Consider the following 14,968-nt stretch of genomic DNA (forward strand, 5'->3'; position numbering starts at 1 on the left):
TCATGGGACGTTCAAGTTGTATCTTGGCAATTGAGTCCGATTGTATGTTCTCGTGAGCGTGGAAATATATTAATTGGTTACGAACGATTTTCAACGGAATGACTATTAGTATATATCCCCCGTAGCAGACGATCATGCCATAGAGATACCATGTCGCTTTTTAGGTTAAATAATTTGTTGCGATTTATGTGAAATTTATTTTCGTCTACCTTCTAAATATAGTAGTTTATTCAATATCCTTCACGTATTTGGCCAAAACGTAAATAAGTTTTCCATATTTGGCCATGAATTATTTAACACTGCATGTGGTGATTTTGATACTGCCGCACCAGTCACTCCTATCGACCGAAATCCACCTCCTGTTCAAGAAATACCGCTCTCTTTGTTAAATCTACTACCCAAATCCACGCCGCCATGAGCCTGGCACCAGTGCCAGACGAAGCGTATGCTCAAATCGCAAATGAGACCAGAGGTCACTATCTCGTTGGGATGGACCCACTCGAATTCTTAGACAACTTTCTTCCCTGGAACGAGAACACACCAACACATTATCAACAACAAGTTGTAAGCGAAACTAGAGAAAACAACCTCAAATCTGTACCGCCAGTCAAGGGCGCAAGGCATCCAGAACGTTCTATGTATAAGCACTATGTAAGACCTTTGTCTGATAACGAAGGCTATACTAAAACTTATTTGCCAGGTCGACGCTTTGGATGACTGGGTCAATGGAATTGACAACAGTCAGAAATTGCGGTTTGCGCACTTCAAAAAGCCCGATGTTGATTGCGCGTCATTGAATGTGGGCGTGTCTACGTATTGGCAGTCCGATTTTCCATCTGTACCTTCGAAGGGTTCATGCGCATTTTCTCTTCAACAAACACACGAGGAATTTAGAGTAGATCACACGTACGACGCATTTTCTCATGTTAACGACGAAAAACCGAACACCGAGAACCCCAACGAGAACGCTACTGGTGACCAAGATCCTTCCAACTCTGCTAGTGCTGAAGACGCCTCCCAAAAGAGTGCCAAGGAGGCAAACAAGCCCGCTAGTTCTCTCGACGTTGTCGATAAAATTGCAGGAGATGCTGAAACCTTCAACGAAGATCTCGGTGATGTTTCTGAAGAGAGTGCTGAACACGCGCCGCCAAAGGATTCTCATCACGACCACGTTAACAATGAACTACTAAAGAACAAATACCCGTTCATGGACGTTATTGGTTATTGGGATTCTTCCATTTCTACTAGCAGTGCTAATAGCACCGGAAATGGGGCCGGGAATGCAGACAAGCCTGCTAACTCTCTCAGCGTTGTCAACAAAAAAGGTGATTCTGAAAGCTCTGAAGAGGGTGCTAAACACGCCCCGTCAAAGGATTCTCAGCACGAGTTGAAAGAGGATGCCAAACAGCCTACTGTGGTCGAAACCGCGGACACCTCCAAGCAATCTGCGAGTTCTCGCGCTCTGGTCTCCGAAGTTGAGAAAGACACACAGCGTGCGATCCGTACGCGTGGTCAAATTGCCGCCTATGCTGGTGTAGCGATGTCTATGTCGTTCAGGTCCCATTTCTTTTCCTTGTTGATTCTGGGGGAATTCGCGCGGTTCATACGATGGGACCGTCGAGGCGCCGTCGTTAGCACCCGATTCAACTACGTCAAACGACCTAGTTTGATCTTTGGGTTCTACCTTCGCTTTGGACAACTGTCACTCCGCCAACGGGGATTCGATACCAATGCCGTTCGGGTTCCGAGCCAAACGCTTCCTGAGGATGTGGCGAGTGCTTTTGATAATTATTACGAGCGGTCCTGGCATGAAGGTGCGAAATTCAGTCATCACAAGGACAATTTGGACGGCAGGCCTCGAAGACGGGCGAAAGAGTCAAAATTTCATCGCGTCACTGTCAATGATTCTACTATAAATCAAACCGAATCATTTTTTGTCCCAGCACCTGTATACAGGCCTAGTGTCATCAACCCTTTCACCCGCGGCTCTAGACGATCACTGGCCTATTTAGATCATCCAGACAAGACAGAGAGAAAAATGTGCTTCATGAAGGATTCGTGGCAGGAGGATTCGGCGCGGACAGCGCCTGAAGCTGATATATATCGCAGACTTCACGAACACGGAGTTCCGAATATTGCGTCCATGCGCCTTGGCGACGACGTTGCTGATATGCAGACTGAGACGCAGGAATGGTGGGGCAGTCTCAACCATAGTGGACGATTCAAGCGTTTTGGATTTGGATATATGGTTTGCCATCGTCTTGTGCTCAATACCGTTGCTCGAGATTTGTCGACGTTCACTTGGTGCAAGGTTCTCCTTTCATGTCTTGCGGATGTTGTTGATGGTATGTTCTTTTCTGGTTAACCTTGTAGATTTGTACTTACTGTTACGCTCCAGCCGCTCAAGCAGCCTTCAAGGCAGGCATTTTACACAGAGACATTAGCGCGAGTAATATTATGATCGTGATGGATAAGGAGACAAAGGAATGGAGAGGAGTTCTCATTGACTGGGATATGTGTTTGCTTCTTGAGAAGCGTGAAAAGCATTTGCAAAAAACAGTTAGTATTTGTTGCATTTATTCGTTCTAGATCATAATGACGACATGAATAGGGTACTTGGGGTTTTATTTCTGCGAGGATTTTGCAGGCGCGTTCCTCTGAGCCCGTCACGCACTCCCTCGGGGATGATATGGAGTCCATCTTTTGGGTTCTCGTATACCAAGTCCTCCGGTATACTCGTCATAGAGATAGCCCTTGCCAACTATACCACAAGATGGATAGGCTCTTTAACGATTCAGTCACAACCGAAAACAACGAGGTTATCGGAGGGTCTGTAAAACGTGTCACCATTTTGGACTGTTCCGTCGGAAACGTCGACAAAGCCTTGGGCAATTTCCAGGTGACTGACCTGGTTGATGTCTTCACCGTTATCTGTGAACAGTTTCAATCCCGTTACCCCCATGGCCCCAGAAAAGGCAGAATGCGTGAATTCTTGAAAATTCAGCCCACCGCTGCTACTATTCCAACTGTTCAAGTTGATTGGGATAGCCCAGACGAGAAGTGGTTTTCGACTCTTCTACGACGGGCAGCTGAATTAATGCAGCCACTTGGTGTAACCCCTACCGCATTAGAGTCACCAAGCAATGATTCCAAGCCACCAATCGACCCCACGTTATGGAAACGAGCTAAGATCAGTCGTTATCCGCCCGATTATTTTGAAATGCCATGGTGGAAAGACAAAACCAAGTCCACGACAGCCAACGAAAACAGCTATAGTAAGATTGTTACTAGCTCTCAAATGAACCACATAGATGGACTCTCCGCCAGTTTGCGCAAGCGCCCTCTCGAAGTTAACAACGATGACGGACGTCTGACAGACGGTGACGCGATAGACAGAGCCAAAAGACAGCGGCAGCGGTGATGTTTTTGTATTATTTATCTCCTTTGTCACTTTTTCGTTGCACAATTGTGTCTTGCTCGCGACTTTACTGTATATGTTCTGGCAATTCATTTGAATAAATTTGCATTTCAACTCATTACTGGTGTTTTCCTTACCCGAGTATCGCACATTTCTAAACCAAATGTAAACCTTGGTGACTGGCTTGATTATGAATAGGCAAAGTTGCATTTAACATTATTTGATACCTACCTATGACACTTGTACCCACGATTCCCGAATAAACTGGGGTGGCTGTCCTTGAGTGACTACTGGTATTAGCTTTTCATGCGATACTTTGAAGACGTCTTTAGCTCGACTTTGATTATTACAACGTCTTATCTAACGTCTAAACTCCCAAGGGCGCTTCCCCCTGGGTCCCTGGGGCCTGGGTGATATGTGTCGCGACTCGCGAGTGGCACCACATTACTTGGACTAATCCTCGACTTTGGAACTCGTTTACTATTTGGATATATAGAAAAACAAACCAGGCACAAATTCAGCTCGCAATTGATTGGATTGGACCTCGTCTGTGAATTTACCCTGACCCTTACGAAAGTCCAAACACATTGACATCTACGACCACCATTATTACTATTTCTTGCAATGTTGTCTACCATAATCTGAGCGTAATATAGGCAGGTAGAGACCAGGAAGGGTGCACACAGGCTATACAAAAAAGAATTAAGGAAGAAAAAATACTAGAATATGCATGAAGAGATACGAAGACGACAATTAAGTATGAACGATGGATGATAATAAAATTTTGATTGTTTTCCAGAAAAAAAAAAGACCGACAATATTGTTGAACCTTGAAAGCGAGCATACTATGTATTAATTTACTAGAAGAAGAAAGAGGATAGAAAAGTGAGTGACGAGGAGCAACTTCTAAGATTTCGACGAAAGCAAATGTGCAAGTTTTGACATGTATAAAAGAGAGAGAAAAGGGGTGGGCGGGGAGAAGGATAAATCGTTTTTGTAAGCAATCATAGTAAAACTCTAGAGGAAGACAGCGCCATACAGAGAGGGTTAACTGTAAAAAAGGGAACATAGGTATAGATAGAAGGCGGGAAGGGTGAAAAGGCAAAAAAGATGCAAATAGGGAATGTGGAAAGCCATTGCAAAAACGATAGTTTGGCATATAAGAGAAATGCAAGGGGTGGAAAAGATATCAATCCATAGCAGTGAGTTCTTGATGATAAAAGAAATGATGATGATGATTAGATTCAAAGACGAAACGCAGTAAAAAAAATGAAAACCAATCACGACGTCGATGTCTGACGCGGCGACGAGAACAACGAAAACACCTTTTCCGCACCATTCTTGTACTTTTTCAACTTTTGCTTCTTCACCTTTGGTTCCGCGCCATTCGGTGACATCTTGGTGTCCGCGCCGTCAATAAACACAGCCGACTGCCCGTTCCCAGACTGCTCCGACGACTGGCTCATCGCGCCCACCGACATCGCCGACTCCTTGGACTTTAACGAGTGCGGCAACGTACTCGCCCCACCAGACACCGACGGCGTGAACATCCCACTGCTTCCTCCCAAACCAGGGGAGGACATCGACCCCGCCGACAACGTGTTCGAATTCGACGCCGAGCCCAACGCAGACTGCGACACCGACCGTGCCGACTTGGCACTGAACGACGAAGGCGGTGGGGCCGCAGGCGACTTGGGCCTCAAGAACTGCCTTGGATGCTTCCTGAAATTCAAACCCGGCGCACGCCCTCGACGCTGCTGTACAGGCGACGGCGACTCATCCACCGTCGTCGCCGTGCTCGCTGCCGACATCCCCGACGCCGTCCGCTGCTGCTTCCCGCGTCTTGAACCCCCCGTTCCACCTCCCGCACCACCATTGCTACCCATACCGGGCGTCGACGCCTTGCGGAACACCGCGAGCCTGTACCGGTCCACGACACCACGCGCAAAGAGACTCGTACCCTTGGCACCGTTACGGTCCTCGCCATCGGCAGCCTCGATAAAGTCCCAGTCATCGTCCTCCTCATCGCGCTCCGCTTCAGTGGCCTCCGTGTCCTCGTCGACACCGTCGGACAGGTACCGGTCGAGAGCAGGAACGCCAGACTTTTCCCGGCGCGTGCGCGTCGCGCCGCTTCCACGCGAGGCCACGACAGGCTGCACATGTTTTGGCGGGGGTGTGCTTGGCCGCGGGTGCGCATGCGCTTCCCTTTCGACCTTGCTTGCGACGTTCGCGTACGCAGAGGGCGCGGTGGACGGCACGTCCCTGCTCGTCCGTCTCGACGGAACCGTTGTCTCTTCCACGGAATGGCGCGGTGCTGGCGCCTGTGGCTCCTTTGTAGCTGGCTCCTGCGCGAGCTCGCTGACGTGCATTTGGGGCGTACTCGACTGCTCTGGTTCGGTGCTGGTCGCAACAGGAGGCAACGCAGCGGGCCTCGCCTCTGGCGTCTTGGGCTCGAGCCCATCCTCTTGTTCCATCGCCGTATCCTCTTCCTCGACCTGCTGCTGCTGTTGTAGCTGTCCAAGTCCAAGCCGGTCCGTCTCGCCCTCCAACACACTCCCCTCCAACCCCTCATCCTCCTCGTACTCCTCCGACACCTCTTCTGAGCCTTCCTCAGAACCCTCCTCATCCTCATCCTCCTCATCATCATCAATCAACACCGAATGCCTACCCTTGAACGAGTACCCATCAAACACATCATCATCATACTCGACCTTCGGACTCTGCTGCACCGGCACCGGCTGACTCAGTCCCTGGCCCTGCTGCAGCTGACTCTGACTTTGACCCATACGTATAGACGAGCTGCGCGACTGCGACGGCGTCGTGTTCGTCTCGTACCCTTCGCCGTCCGTACGGTCCGCGTCCGTCTGCGGCTCCTGGTCAGTATCCTGCTCCTGCTCGAGATCTTCCTCTGTGAACTCGTCCAGCACGGGCTCCATGTCCAGGAAGGTATCGTCAAAGTTCTGCGTGTCGCTTGCGTTTGAGGGGTCGATGGGCGGGATATAGGGGGCTGTGGGGCATGGGATTAAAGACGATAGATTGTCAGTGGACGGGTTCGGGTGGGTGGGAGGTGGGAGGGGACACTTACGTATATATCGTTTGTAGTATACATGAGTCCAGTCACTATATAAAAAAAGTTTAACATTCCACCTCGATCAACAAAGAAAAAAAGGAAAACAAAACACACATCATCGAGAAATACGGATGTTTCTTGATCCTAGGCTCACATATCCTCAACGAAGGTATCCTTTGAAGTAGCTACACAACAACAACAAAAAAGATACCCAGTTCAGTGTTTCCGTATATCAAGAAAACAAGAGGGAGAGGAAAACGCACCCCACGTATCAAACTCTTCGTATCCTGATCAATCGCCCTATCATCCGGGAACTGCAGCTCGTCATGCAACACCCTAACATACATATCCGAGTGATTATTCGCCCAGAACGGCGTCTACCAGCAAACACAAAAAAGAAAAAAAGCCATCAGACATCGTTTCCTTAATCTATCTACATTCTCAGAAAAAAAAGACCACTCACAATCCCAGTCAACATCTCATAAAGCATCGTCCCAAAACTCCACCAATCCACTTCATAACTATAACTCAACCCCTGAATAACCTCCGGCGCCAAATACTCCGCCGTACCACAAAACGTCGACGTCGAGTCCTGATGTCCCACAGGCTGCGCAGGCCACCCAAACGCCATCTCTCCATTCCTATCAGGCTTCATCCACGGGGGTGTCGCAGGTGGCATCCCACCACTCCCATTCGGCGTGCCAGGCATCGAAAAAAAGTCACCGCCGTGTGGCGAGGTCCGCCTGTGCCTTGAGAATTCTTTCGAGAGTCCAAAGTCTGTCAGGACGATGTGCCCGTCTGCGCCGATGAGGATGTTTTCGGGTTTGAGATCGCGATAGATGACGCCTGCTGCGTGCAGGCCTTCGACGCCCTCGACAATTTCAGCGGCGTAGAACCGGGCGCGGTCGCGGCCGAGTCGCCCCCACCGCGCGAGCTGCGTCGCAAGGTCGCCTCCAGGGTGGAAATCCTATTGGAAAAAAAAAGACAGTCAACGTCAACAAAAACACGCGTATATCCACCATAAACAGAGAAAAAAACAAAAGACGCACCATAACCAAAAACAAATTCTCCTTATCATGGAAACTCCACCAAAGCTTAACCACAAACGGATCCCTGCCCTCCGCCGCCATACGCTTCAACACCGCCTGCTCCGTAAGCGTATGCTGCAGCTCCTGGTGCGCAAGCACATGACGCTTCGTGATCGCCTTGAGCGCGAACAGCTCCCCCGTCGTCTTATGCCTCACAAGCAACACTTTACCCGCGCATCCTTTGCCCAACACACGCATCAGTGCGAAATCGTCAATGACGACTTTGCGCTGCGATTTGCGCGGTTCCTTGGAGGCGGATGAGGTGGTGGTAACAGCGTTGGCGTTTTCTTTGTCGGCGATGCCCTTGTCTGTTGAGCGGGAGAGTTCAGTGGGTGTACCCCTCCCCGACCGATCCCCGCGCTTCTTCCTCCTTCGCCTCCGCGCGCTCTTCCCGCCTTGCGCAGCAGCCGACGACGAAGACACATCGTCCCCTTCGTCCTCCTCGCCCGTCTGCGATGCAGACTCCGCGCCGCTCTGCGACGGCACGGACGACGCGTACACGCGCGAGAGCCGGTGCGATTTGTCGGGGTCAGCGGACTGCGAGCGGTGTACGCGGTTCGCTGTGGCAGCGGTAGCAGCAGCAGCAGTAGAAGTAGAAGTGGCATTCGCATTCGCATTCGTGGTGGTGGTGGTAGAATCGTTGGGATTAGCAGAGCTAGCAGCGTGTTCGTTGGCCATGGGCGTAGCAGTAGCTGGTGTCGGAGGCACACCACCGTCCGCGTCTAAAGTACCAGGAGCAGAGACAGACACTTCCTGCGCCCCGTCCTGATCCTGATCCCGAGCCCGAGCCTGAGCCTGAGCCTCTTCGTCAGCACGTATAGGAGACCCATCCGCATCATCACCCCCCGGTCCATTCTGTGATACCACAAGATCCAGATCAGGCTGCACACCTGTCGCTGTCGACGGAGATGTTGTAGGAGCGGCAGTGGTCGTAACGGCACTGTCGTCCGTAGCGTTATTTAACTTTGTCGGATGCTGCTGCTGCTGCTGATGCTGATGTTGCGAGTTATCATTCTCCACGTCCATTTCCTCTTCTTCGATGATACCGCCGGCCACACGACCATGATCGCCCTCGCCCTCGCCTTCGGGGTGATCAAGCTCCATGAGCTGATCAATATCCTTCTCCGCAAAAAATGCCGACTCGACCTCCCTCGTCCTGCCTTTTTCCCTCGCATGTACATTCACATTCACATTCACATTCTCCTTATTCTTCTTCTCCTTCTCCTTCTCCTTCTCCTTATCCTTAGAACCATGCCCATGTCCATGTCCATGTCCATGTCCATGCGCCGCCAAATCCGACCTAACACGCTTAATCGCCCTCTCCACTCTCACACTCTCCAAATCATCCGTGCGGACCCTCACAAACCTCTTCCACACCCGATCCATCCTCAACACATGCGTGTTCGAGATCGTCGTCAAATACGCAGCGATCGCAGTCGACGACGGCGTGGCGTTCGTGTGCGCGTGGTGGCCTGTAGTAGTATGCGACTCGGACGTCTCATTGTCCTCTTTCGAGACGACACCATCCTTATCAAGCGCATCAGAGGACGACACAGTCGACGCTAGATTCGTCGTGGACGGCGCAGCAGACGACCCATTCACATCCCCTCCAATACTCCCACTAACACTCCCACTAAGCGTCATCGCACCAAACGAGCCAAACGGATCGGGGCCCTCCTTCGCAGGCGTCATCACAAGCGGCGTATTGCCCCCCTTCTTCCCCATCCCCATCCCAATCCCCATACTCATCCCCTTCCCACCCCCAGGCGACGCCAACCGCGAAAGCGTGTTCAAAAACGTCGACTTTCGTTTCTTCTCCTTCCCCTTCTTCTGCTGCGCGGGGGGCAGACCGGCGGGGTCGATGGGCAACGATGGAATTTTGAGGCCCGGGTGCGCACTGCGCAGTTTCACGTCGAGCTCGATGAGCTCCGCGGCGGTGCGTGTGAGCGTCAGGTTGTGTGTGGGTGCTGGTGTGTGCAGCGTCGTCGCGGGTGTTATCACGGGTGATGGTGGTCGGTGCATGGGTGTAGACGGGCGCGAGTAGGTGCGCGGCGGCCGTGGTGGTGGTGATGGCAGAGATAGCAAGATCGGCGCGGGTGGTGGTTGTGTTGGTGGTGGTGGTGAGAGACGACGAGCGGGTGTTGGATTCGACGATGTCGGCAGCGTGGATAGCGACACGGACGATGATGCGGATGATGACGACGACGATGACGTCGGTGTGGGCGGGACAAAGTGGATGGTAAAAGTAGACGGAGACATCGTACAGTGGGAAAAACCAAAAGCGCCACGATGAGATGATGGGAGTGTAAAAGACAGAAAGAGGACAAGGCAGGATTGAAAAAGCAACAAGCAAGTCAGCAAGCGTGTTCAATCCAGAGAGAAAACAACGGAGAAGTTAGGAAAAGTATGAATGAATGAGAGTTTCCCGATATATCAGCCCTCGAGCGGAAACCCACGCAGAGATATCAAAGAAGTGAATGCAAGCAGAAGCAAAGGTAAATCTAAAGTTGCAATCATGAAAAGCACAAGCCCTCTGCCCCAACAACATTGAACGAACCCATCATGAATCAGCGCACAACACCACAACACCAACAACAACATGCACCACGCGCAAGGCAACGCGCATACATGTAACACCGTGCATGCAACGCACAACGTAGCACGTATCATAAATTTATGACGATGCCTGTACATCATGGTCATGGATTCATGATCATGCCATGACGATAAAGCGCGCCAATCCCAATCGATACCGATATCATCTACATCTAATTACAGCCGGAGCACCCTGTTTTTCAAGAGGGGCATCGAGCAGAGCATCGACATCAATGCGGATGTTTCGATAACACCGCACCGCAGATATGAAGATATGAAAGATGAAAATAAAAAAATAGAAAAGGAACCATCATCGTCATCAAAAAAAGAAAAAACAAAAGATTTCCAACGGAAAGGAGGTTCAAGCGGGTCGTATGAACGCAGCAGGCAGCAAGCAGACAAACGGTCTTTGCAAAGCGACAAAGATTGAGGTATGAATGAATGAATGAATGAATGAAGTGAAGAATGAAATGAGGTGCACCACACAAAATGTCAAAACGTCAAAACGCCAACACCAAAAAAACCAAAAAAGACAATAAAAAAATAAAAGAAACGAGAAAAACCACTCACTCTTAACATAAAGACACCACACAAACGCATCATACGGCGTCTCCGCAACACTGACGCTCCATGGCCCATCCTGTGTGTCCATCCGCACTGGACCCCGCCGTCCCGCTGTCGCCGATGCAGAAACAAAGGCGGACGCAGAAGCAGAGGCAGAGGCGGATGCGGAGGGAGAGACGGAGGCGGAAGCGGATGCAGAAGCGGACGTAGGGCCGGTCGAGGGCAAGTTCGTGTCTAGAGCTTTCATTTCGTCTTAGTTCGAGTTCGAGGGTTGAGTTTGGGTTTATGAGTCCGAATTCGAGTTTGTGTGGTGGGTGTTGTGTAAGATATGGTGTGGTATGCTAGCGTAAGATGTTCGAAGCGTAGATGCAAGTCGGTGTGAGGTGAGGTAAGATAGCTCGAGCTGAGGCGATAGTGTCAGCAACAATGTAGGCGTAGGATGAAACCGTAGAACACACACTGGGTTGGCAAGCTAAAAGCTGATAGGTGAACGTCGATAGTCGATAATCGGTATAGGTGTAGGTGTAGGTATAGGTGGGCGGTGGGTATACCACGTCAATCTGAATCCCTCTTCAGATCTCGAGACAAAGTCGAACCAAGAGTCGAGAGTCGAGCGTCGAGTCGAGGAGAAAACCCGAAAAAAGGGGTTGTAGGTGGTGGGGGTAGTAGTAGCAGTGGGTGGTAGTAATAGCAGTGGGTAGTGGGCGGTGGTGGTGGTGGTGGTAGTCAACTCCGTAGCGGTAGCGGTAGCGGAGTGGCACGAAAAGTTTCCCAACTCCTATCGAATCGAATCGAATCGAATCGAATCCAACACCAAAAGACCCTCTTTTCTCTTAACTTCACTCCTTCTCACTTATCTCCTATCCCTTTTTCCTCGCTTTCCTTCTATCCTTTCTTTTCCTTCCAATCTAAACCAATCCTATCCAATTTCACCCCTCAACGGTCAACACCGAACCCAACCAACGAAACAGAAACAAAGCAAAGCTGGAGGATGGAGCAGCAGAGGAAAGCGACGTGTCGTGTCGACGTCTCTATTACTGTCAACGCCAACGTCGATGTCGATGTCGATGTCGATGATGTGGTAGTAGCGATAGTGGTGCAAGCGCAAACACAACCAGAACCACCGTCACCGTTCACGTTCCCGTTCCCGTTCCCGTTCAACAGTCACACTCCTCTCAAACGTAACCAAGCACGCACACACGCACGCAAGTACGTACAGCTCAGCAAATAGGGAATAGGGAGGGGTGCGTGGGTAGGTGCGTGGGGGTGTGGATATTGGATATTACGATGCTACGATCCGCCAATCCGGCTCTGATGTCTGAATCAGGCTGAGGTGAGGTGAGGCGAGGCGAGGCGAGGCGAGGTGAGGTGAGTCAGGCAACTGGGTGGGTATGTGCGAATGTGAATGCAAATGCGAATATAAGCGAAAGTGTAAGTATAAGCGTAAGCGTAAGTGTAAGTACAAGTAGACGAACGACAAACAAACAAACAAACAAACGCACGAACGAACGAGATTGACTTGCCGAATGAATGAATGAATGAATGACTGGACGATTGGATGGGACGACTGAACAGAATGTAATTTGTCTGAACTGGCAACAGCCTGAGCTACGACCCTAGCGACAAGACGCAGTGTGACTGTGGGAAACCAGTTACAACGGCAAACCACCCAACGAAAAACTTGAATGAAAAATGAAAAATCGTGTTTTGCTTCGTGGGCGGCAGGCGGTAGGCGGTGGGCGGGTTGCAACCGTCTTGAGACTTAAACTTGTCCCGGCACAATTACCAGCTATACAAGGAGAGGAACTGAACAAACAGTCAAACAGTCGGGTCGGGTTGGGTATGGTGTTATGCTGTGTTATGTGGTGTCGTGTGATGGTATTGTGTGCAAGATAAAAAAGATAAAAAGATATGTGCTGTGATATGATATGATATGATTGTGATTTGATTGTGATTATGATGGATTAGATTCAGACGGAATCCCTCTGGAGTCTGTGACTCGTACAATGAAGCTTGAAGTGTCTGTCGCAAAGAATGTCCCAAAGAATCAGGATGGTACAGGAGCAGAGCCAAGTGCCCGAGCTCTAGCCAACAACCACAGTTTTACACAAATAGGCATAGACAGGGCAGGCCACGAAGCGAAACAGTTCACACGACCTCATCTCAAATTGTCATTCAATTTTCAAAAGTCCAAACTTTCAAAAAAGAAAAAAAGAAGAAAAGGCCGAGTCAGAGTTTTCAAGCGCAAGTAACGTAACTAACCATGTAACAAACCCAATGAAATGCACAATTTTTAGTTACGCTACTCGTACTAGTAAGCCTCGAGGCTCCCAGGGCAGCGGGGCGATAAGTGGGCCGGACAGTGGGCAGTGCGCAAGCCGAAGAATCCGAAATCGAATCGAGTCCTCAGTCTAATCAAACGGTAATCCACTCCAAGTAAGGCTAAACTAAACCCGTCCAGGATCCAGCAGCCATTTTGGTCAAGTAGTACTCAAGTAGTACTTGTACCTGGACTATATAACTAGTCAAAAGTATGATTACTCTTATTCTTACTGGTAAAAAAATACTATAGTACTAGCTGCCCGAATCCAGTCTGATTGCCCTTCAGCGTTCTACGTCATACGTTCAAAGGACACCTATTCAGATCGTCCAATATCTCTCAGCTTTGAATCAAATAGGCGGAGACGAACACACTTGGTTGGAATACAAACAATTTATATGAAGATTGTGACTTGAAGTAGTGACCGAAGAATCCGACATCGATTCCAGTCCTCAGCTCAGTTTAATCTACCACTCCCAAGTTACTAAGTTAGGCTAAACTAAACCCGTCCAGCAGCCATTTTGGCCAAGCGGTACTCATGTAGTACTTGTACCTGGACTATTTGAACTTGTCAGAAGTATAATTACCCTTATTCTTACTTAGTTATGAGTCCTCCTTTAGGAGGACTCGTTTTTATATCCTAGCCTGTTTTGTATGGAAAGCAAGAGGGTTACGCAGTGGTTACGCTCCCAAGACCGACACCAAACAGTGCCGCACGTTAAACCACATGGTGTTGATTTTTTGTCAACAATTGTATCCTTTTACTGTTCAAACTTCGGAGGAAGGTCAACCTAATGTAAAATGTGTCGAATGCGCTTGACGTTCTGGAACTCTTGTGGAGTGAGACCAGCTTGAAAGACTTATATGATGCTGTGCGAGAGTACATGGAGATCGGACCGAGAGTACAAGTGTTGAATGAAAAGCTGGGGGCGGCGAGTGACTTTGTCAGTTTAATTTTCGTCGAATGTAAAGATGACCAATTCACACTAACTTTGTTCTCGCTGGACGCTATTCATGACCATCTAAATAATTCCGCAATGAAGCAGATAACGGCTTTCCATAGTTTTGAACAGGTTTTGAAACGCTTAATGAGCAGGCGATCAATCGGCACGTTTTGATCGGAGATTGAATGAGGATTTTCGCCGTTCACATGCGCAAGAATCGCTGTCTTTGGTGAGTCGGCGATCAATCGGCTTTGAGGTCGATCTTTAAAACTCAGTTGTCAAACGCTTTTTGAGCCGGCAATGGCTCGGCAAAAAGGTCGTAACTTCAAATATCCTATAACTTGAGAATCTGTTTAGATTTTCAAAGATTTCTTGTCGCTCCCGCATTGAAGGGTCTACTTAGTTCATACAGCAACTAAATTTCTATTTATCACCGTAACATCAAAGGCCTACTTAATTATCTAGACCCAAATAGTTCACTAGTTGGTCATCACCCTAGCATTGAAGGCTTAATTATTTATGTAGCTACCTACCCCTTGAACATCAATGATTTCATTCTTTGCAGTCCAATCTTTGTCTTCAAGTCAGATAAAAGGGAGAAAATCAGCAAAATTCCGGACAAGCCCCTAGGGGAGCTTCCCGGGGCTTGTACTAGCTGCCCGAATAAGGACAAGTTGTTAGTCCGCAACACAGAGCACGGTAGCTTGCCTGCACTGAATAGTTGGCAAATATTCAAGGAGGCTAGTCACAATGGCTGGAACTTGAGGAGAGAAGTATGAGTTAAAATATATTGCTACATCTGGCGTCAGACAATAACAGTGAGCCTGTAAAGTCTGATTTCTGATTGCCCTTCATCGTTCTACGTCACCCGTTCAAAGGTCACCTATTTAGATCGTCGAATATCTCTCAGCTGTGAATCAAATAGGCTGAGATGAACGCTCTTGGTTATATTGCAAACAATTTATATGA

General features: G+C 49.3%; 2 protein-coding genes across 2 annotated transcripts; one reads left to right on the forward strand and one right to left on the reverse strand.

Annotated features, from left to right (window-relative positions):
- Positions 1–414: 414 nt before the first annotated feature.
- JR316_0000170 (uncharacterized protein) lies at positions 415–3,421 on the forward strand (the record flags this gene model as incomplete). Its single annotated transcript, XM_047885985.1, has 4 exons — positions 415–651; positions 701–2,345; positions 2,399–2,559; positions 2,612–3,421. The coding sequence occupies 4 exons, from the start codon at positions 415–417 to the stop codon at positions 3,419–3,421; spliced, it is 2,853 nt and encodes a 950-aa protein (XP_047753731.1).
- Positions 3,422–4,698: 1,277 nt separating this feature from the next.
- Positions 4,699–10,982, reverse strand: JR316_0000171 (RAC family serine/threonine-protein kinase-like protein; the record flags this gene model as incomplete). Its single annotated transcript, XM_047885986.1, has 10 exons — positions 4,699–6,425; positions 6,504–6,538; positions 6,603–6,673; positions 6,752–6,865; positions 6,952–7,455; positions 7,538–7,916; positions 8,040–8,458; positions 8,774–9,183; positions 9,337–9,543; positions 10,742–10,982. The coding sequence occupies 10 exons, from the start codon at positions 10,980–10,982 to the stop codon at positions 4,699–4,701; spliced, it is 4,107 nt and encodes a 1,368-aa protein (XP_047753732.1).
- Positions 10,983–14,968: the final 3,986 nt, after the last annotated feature.

The sequence above is a fragment of the Psilocybe cubensis genome, chromosome 1, assembly GCF_017499595.1.
Source record: "Psilocybe cubensis strain MGC-MH-2018 chromosome 1, whole genome shotgun sequence".
Lineage (NCBI taxonomy): Eukaryota > Fungi > Basidiomycota > Agaricomycetes > Agaricales > Agrocybaceae > Psilocybe > Psilocybe cubensis.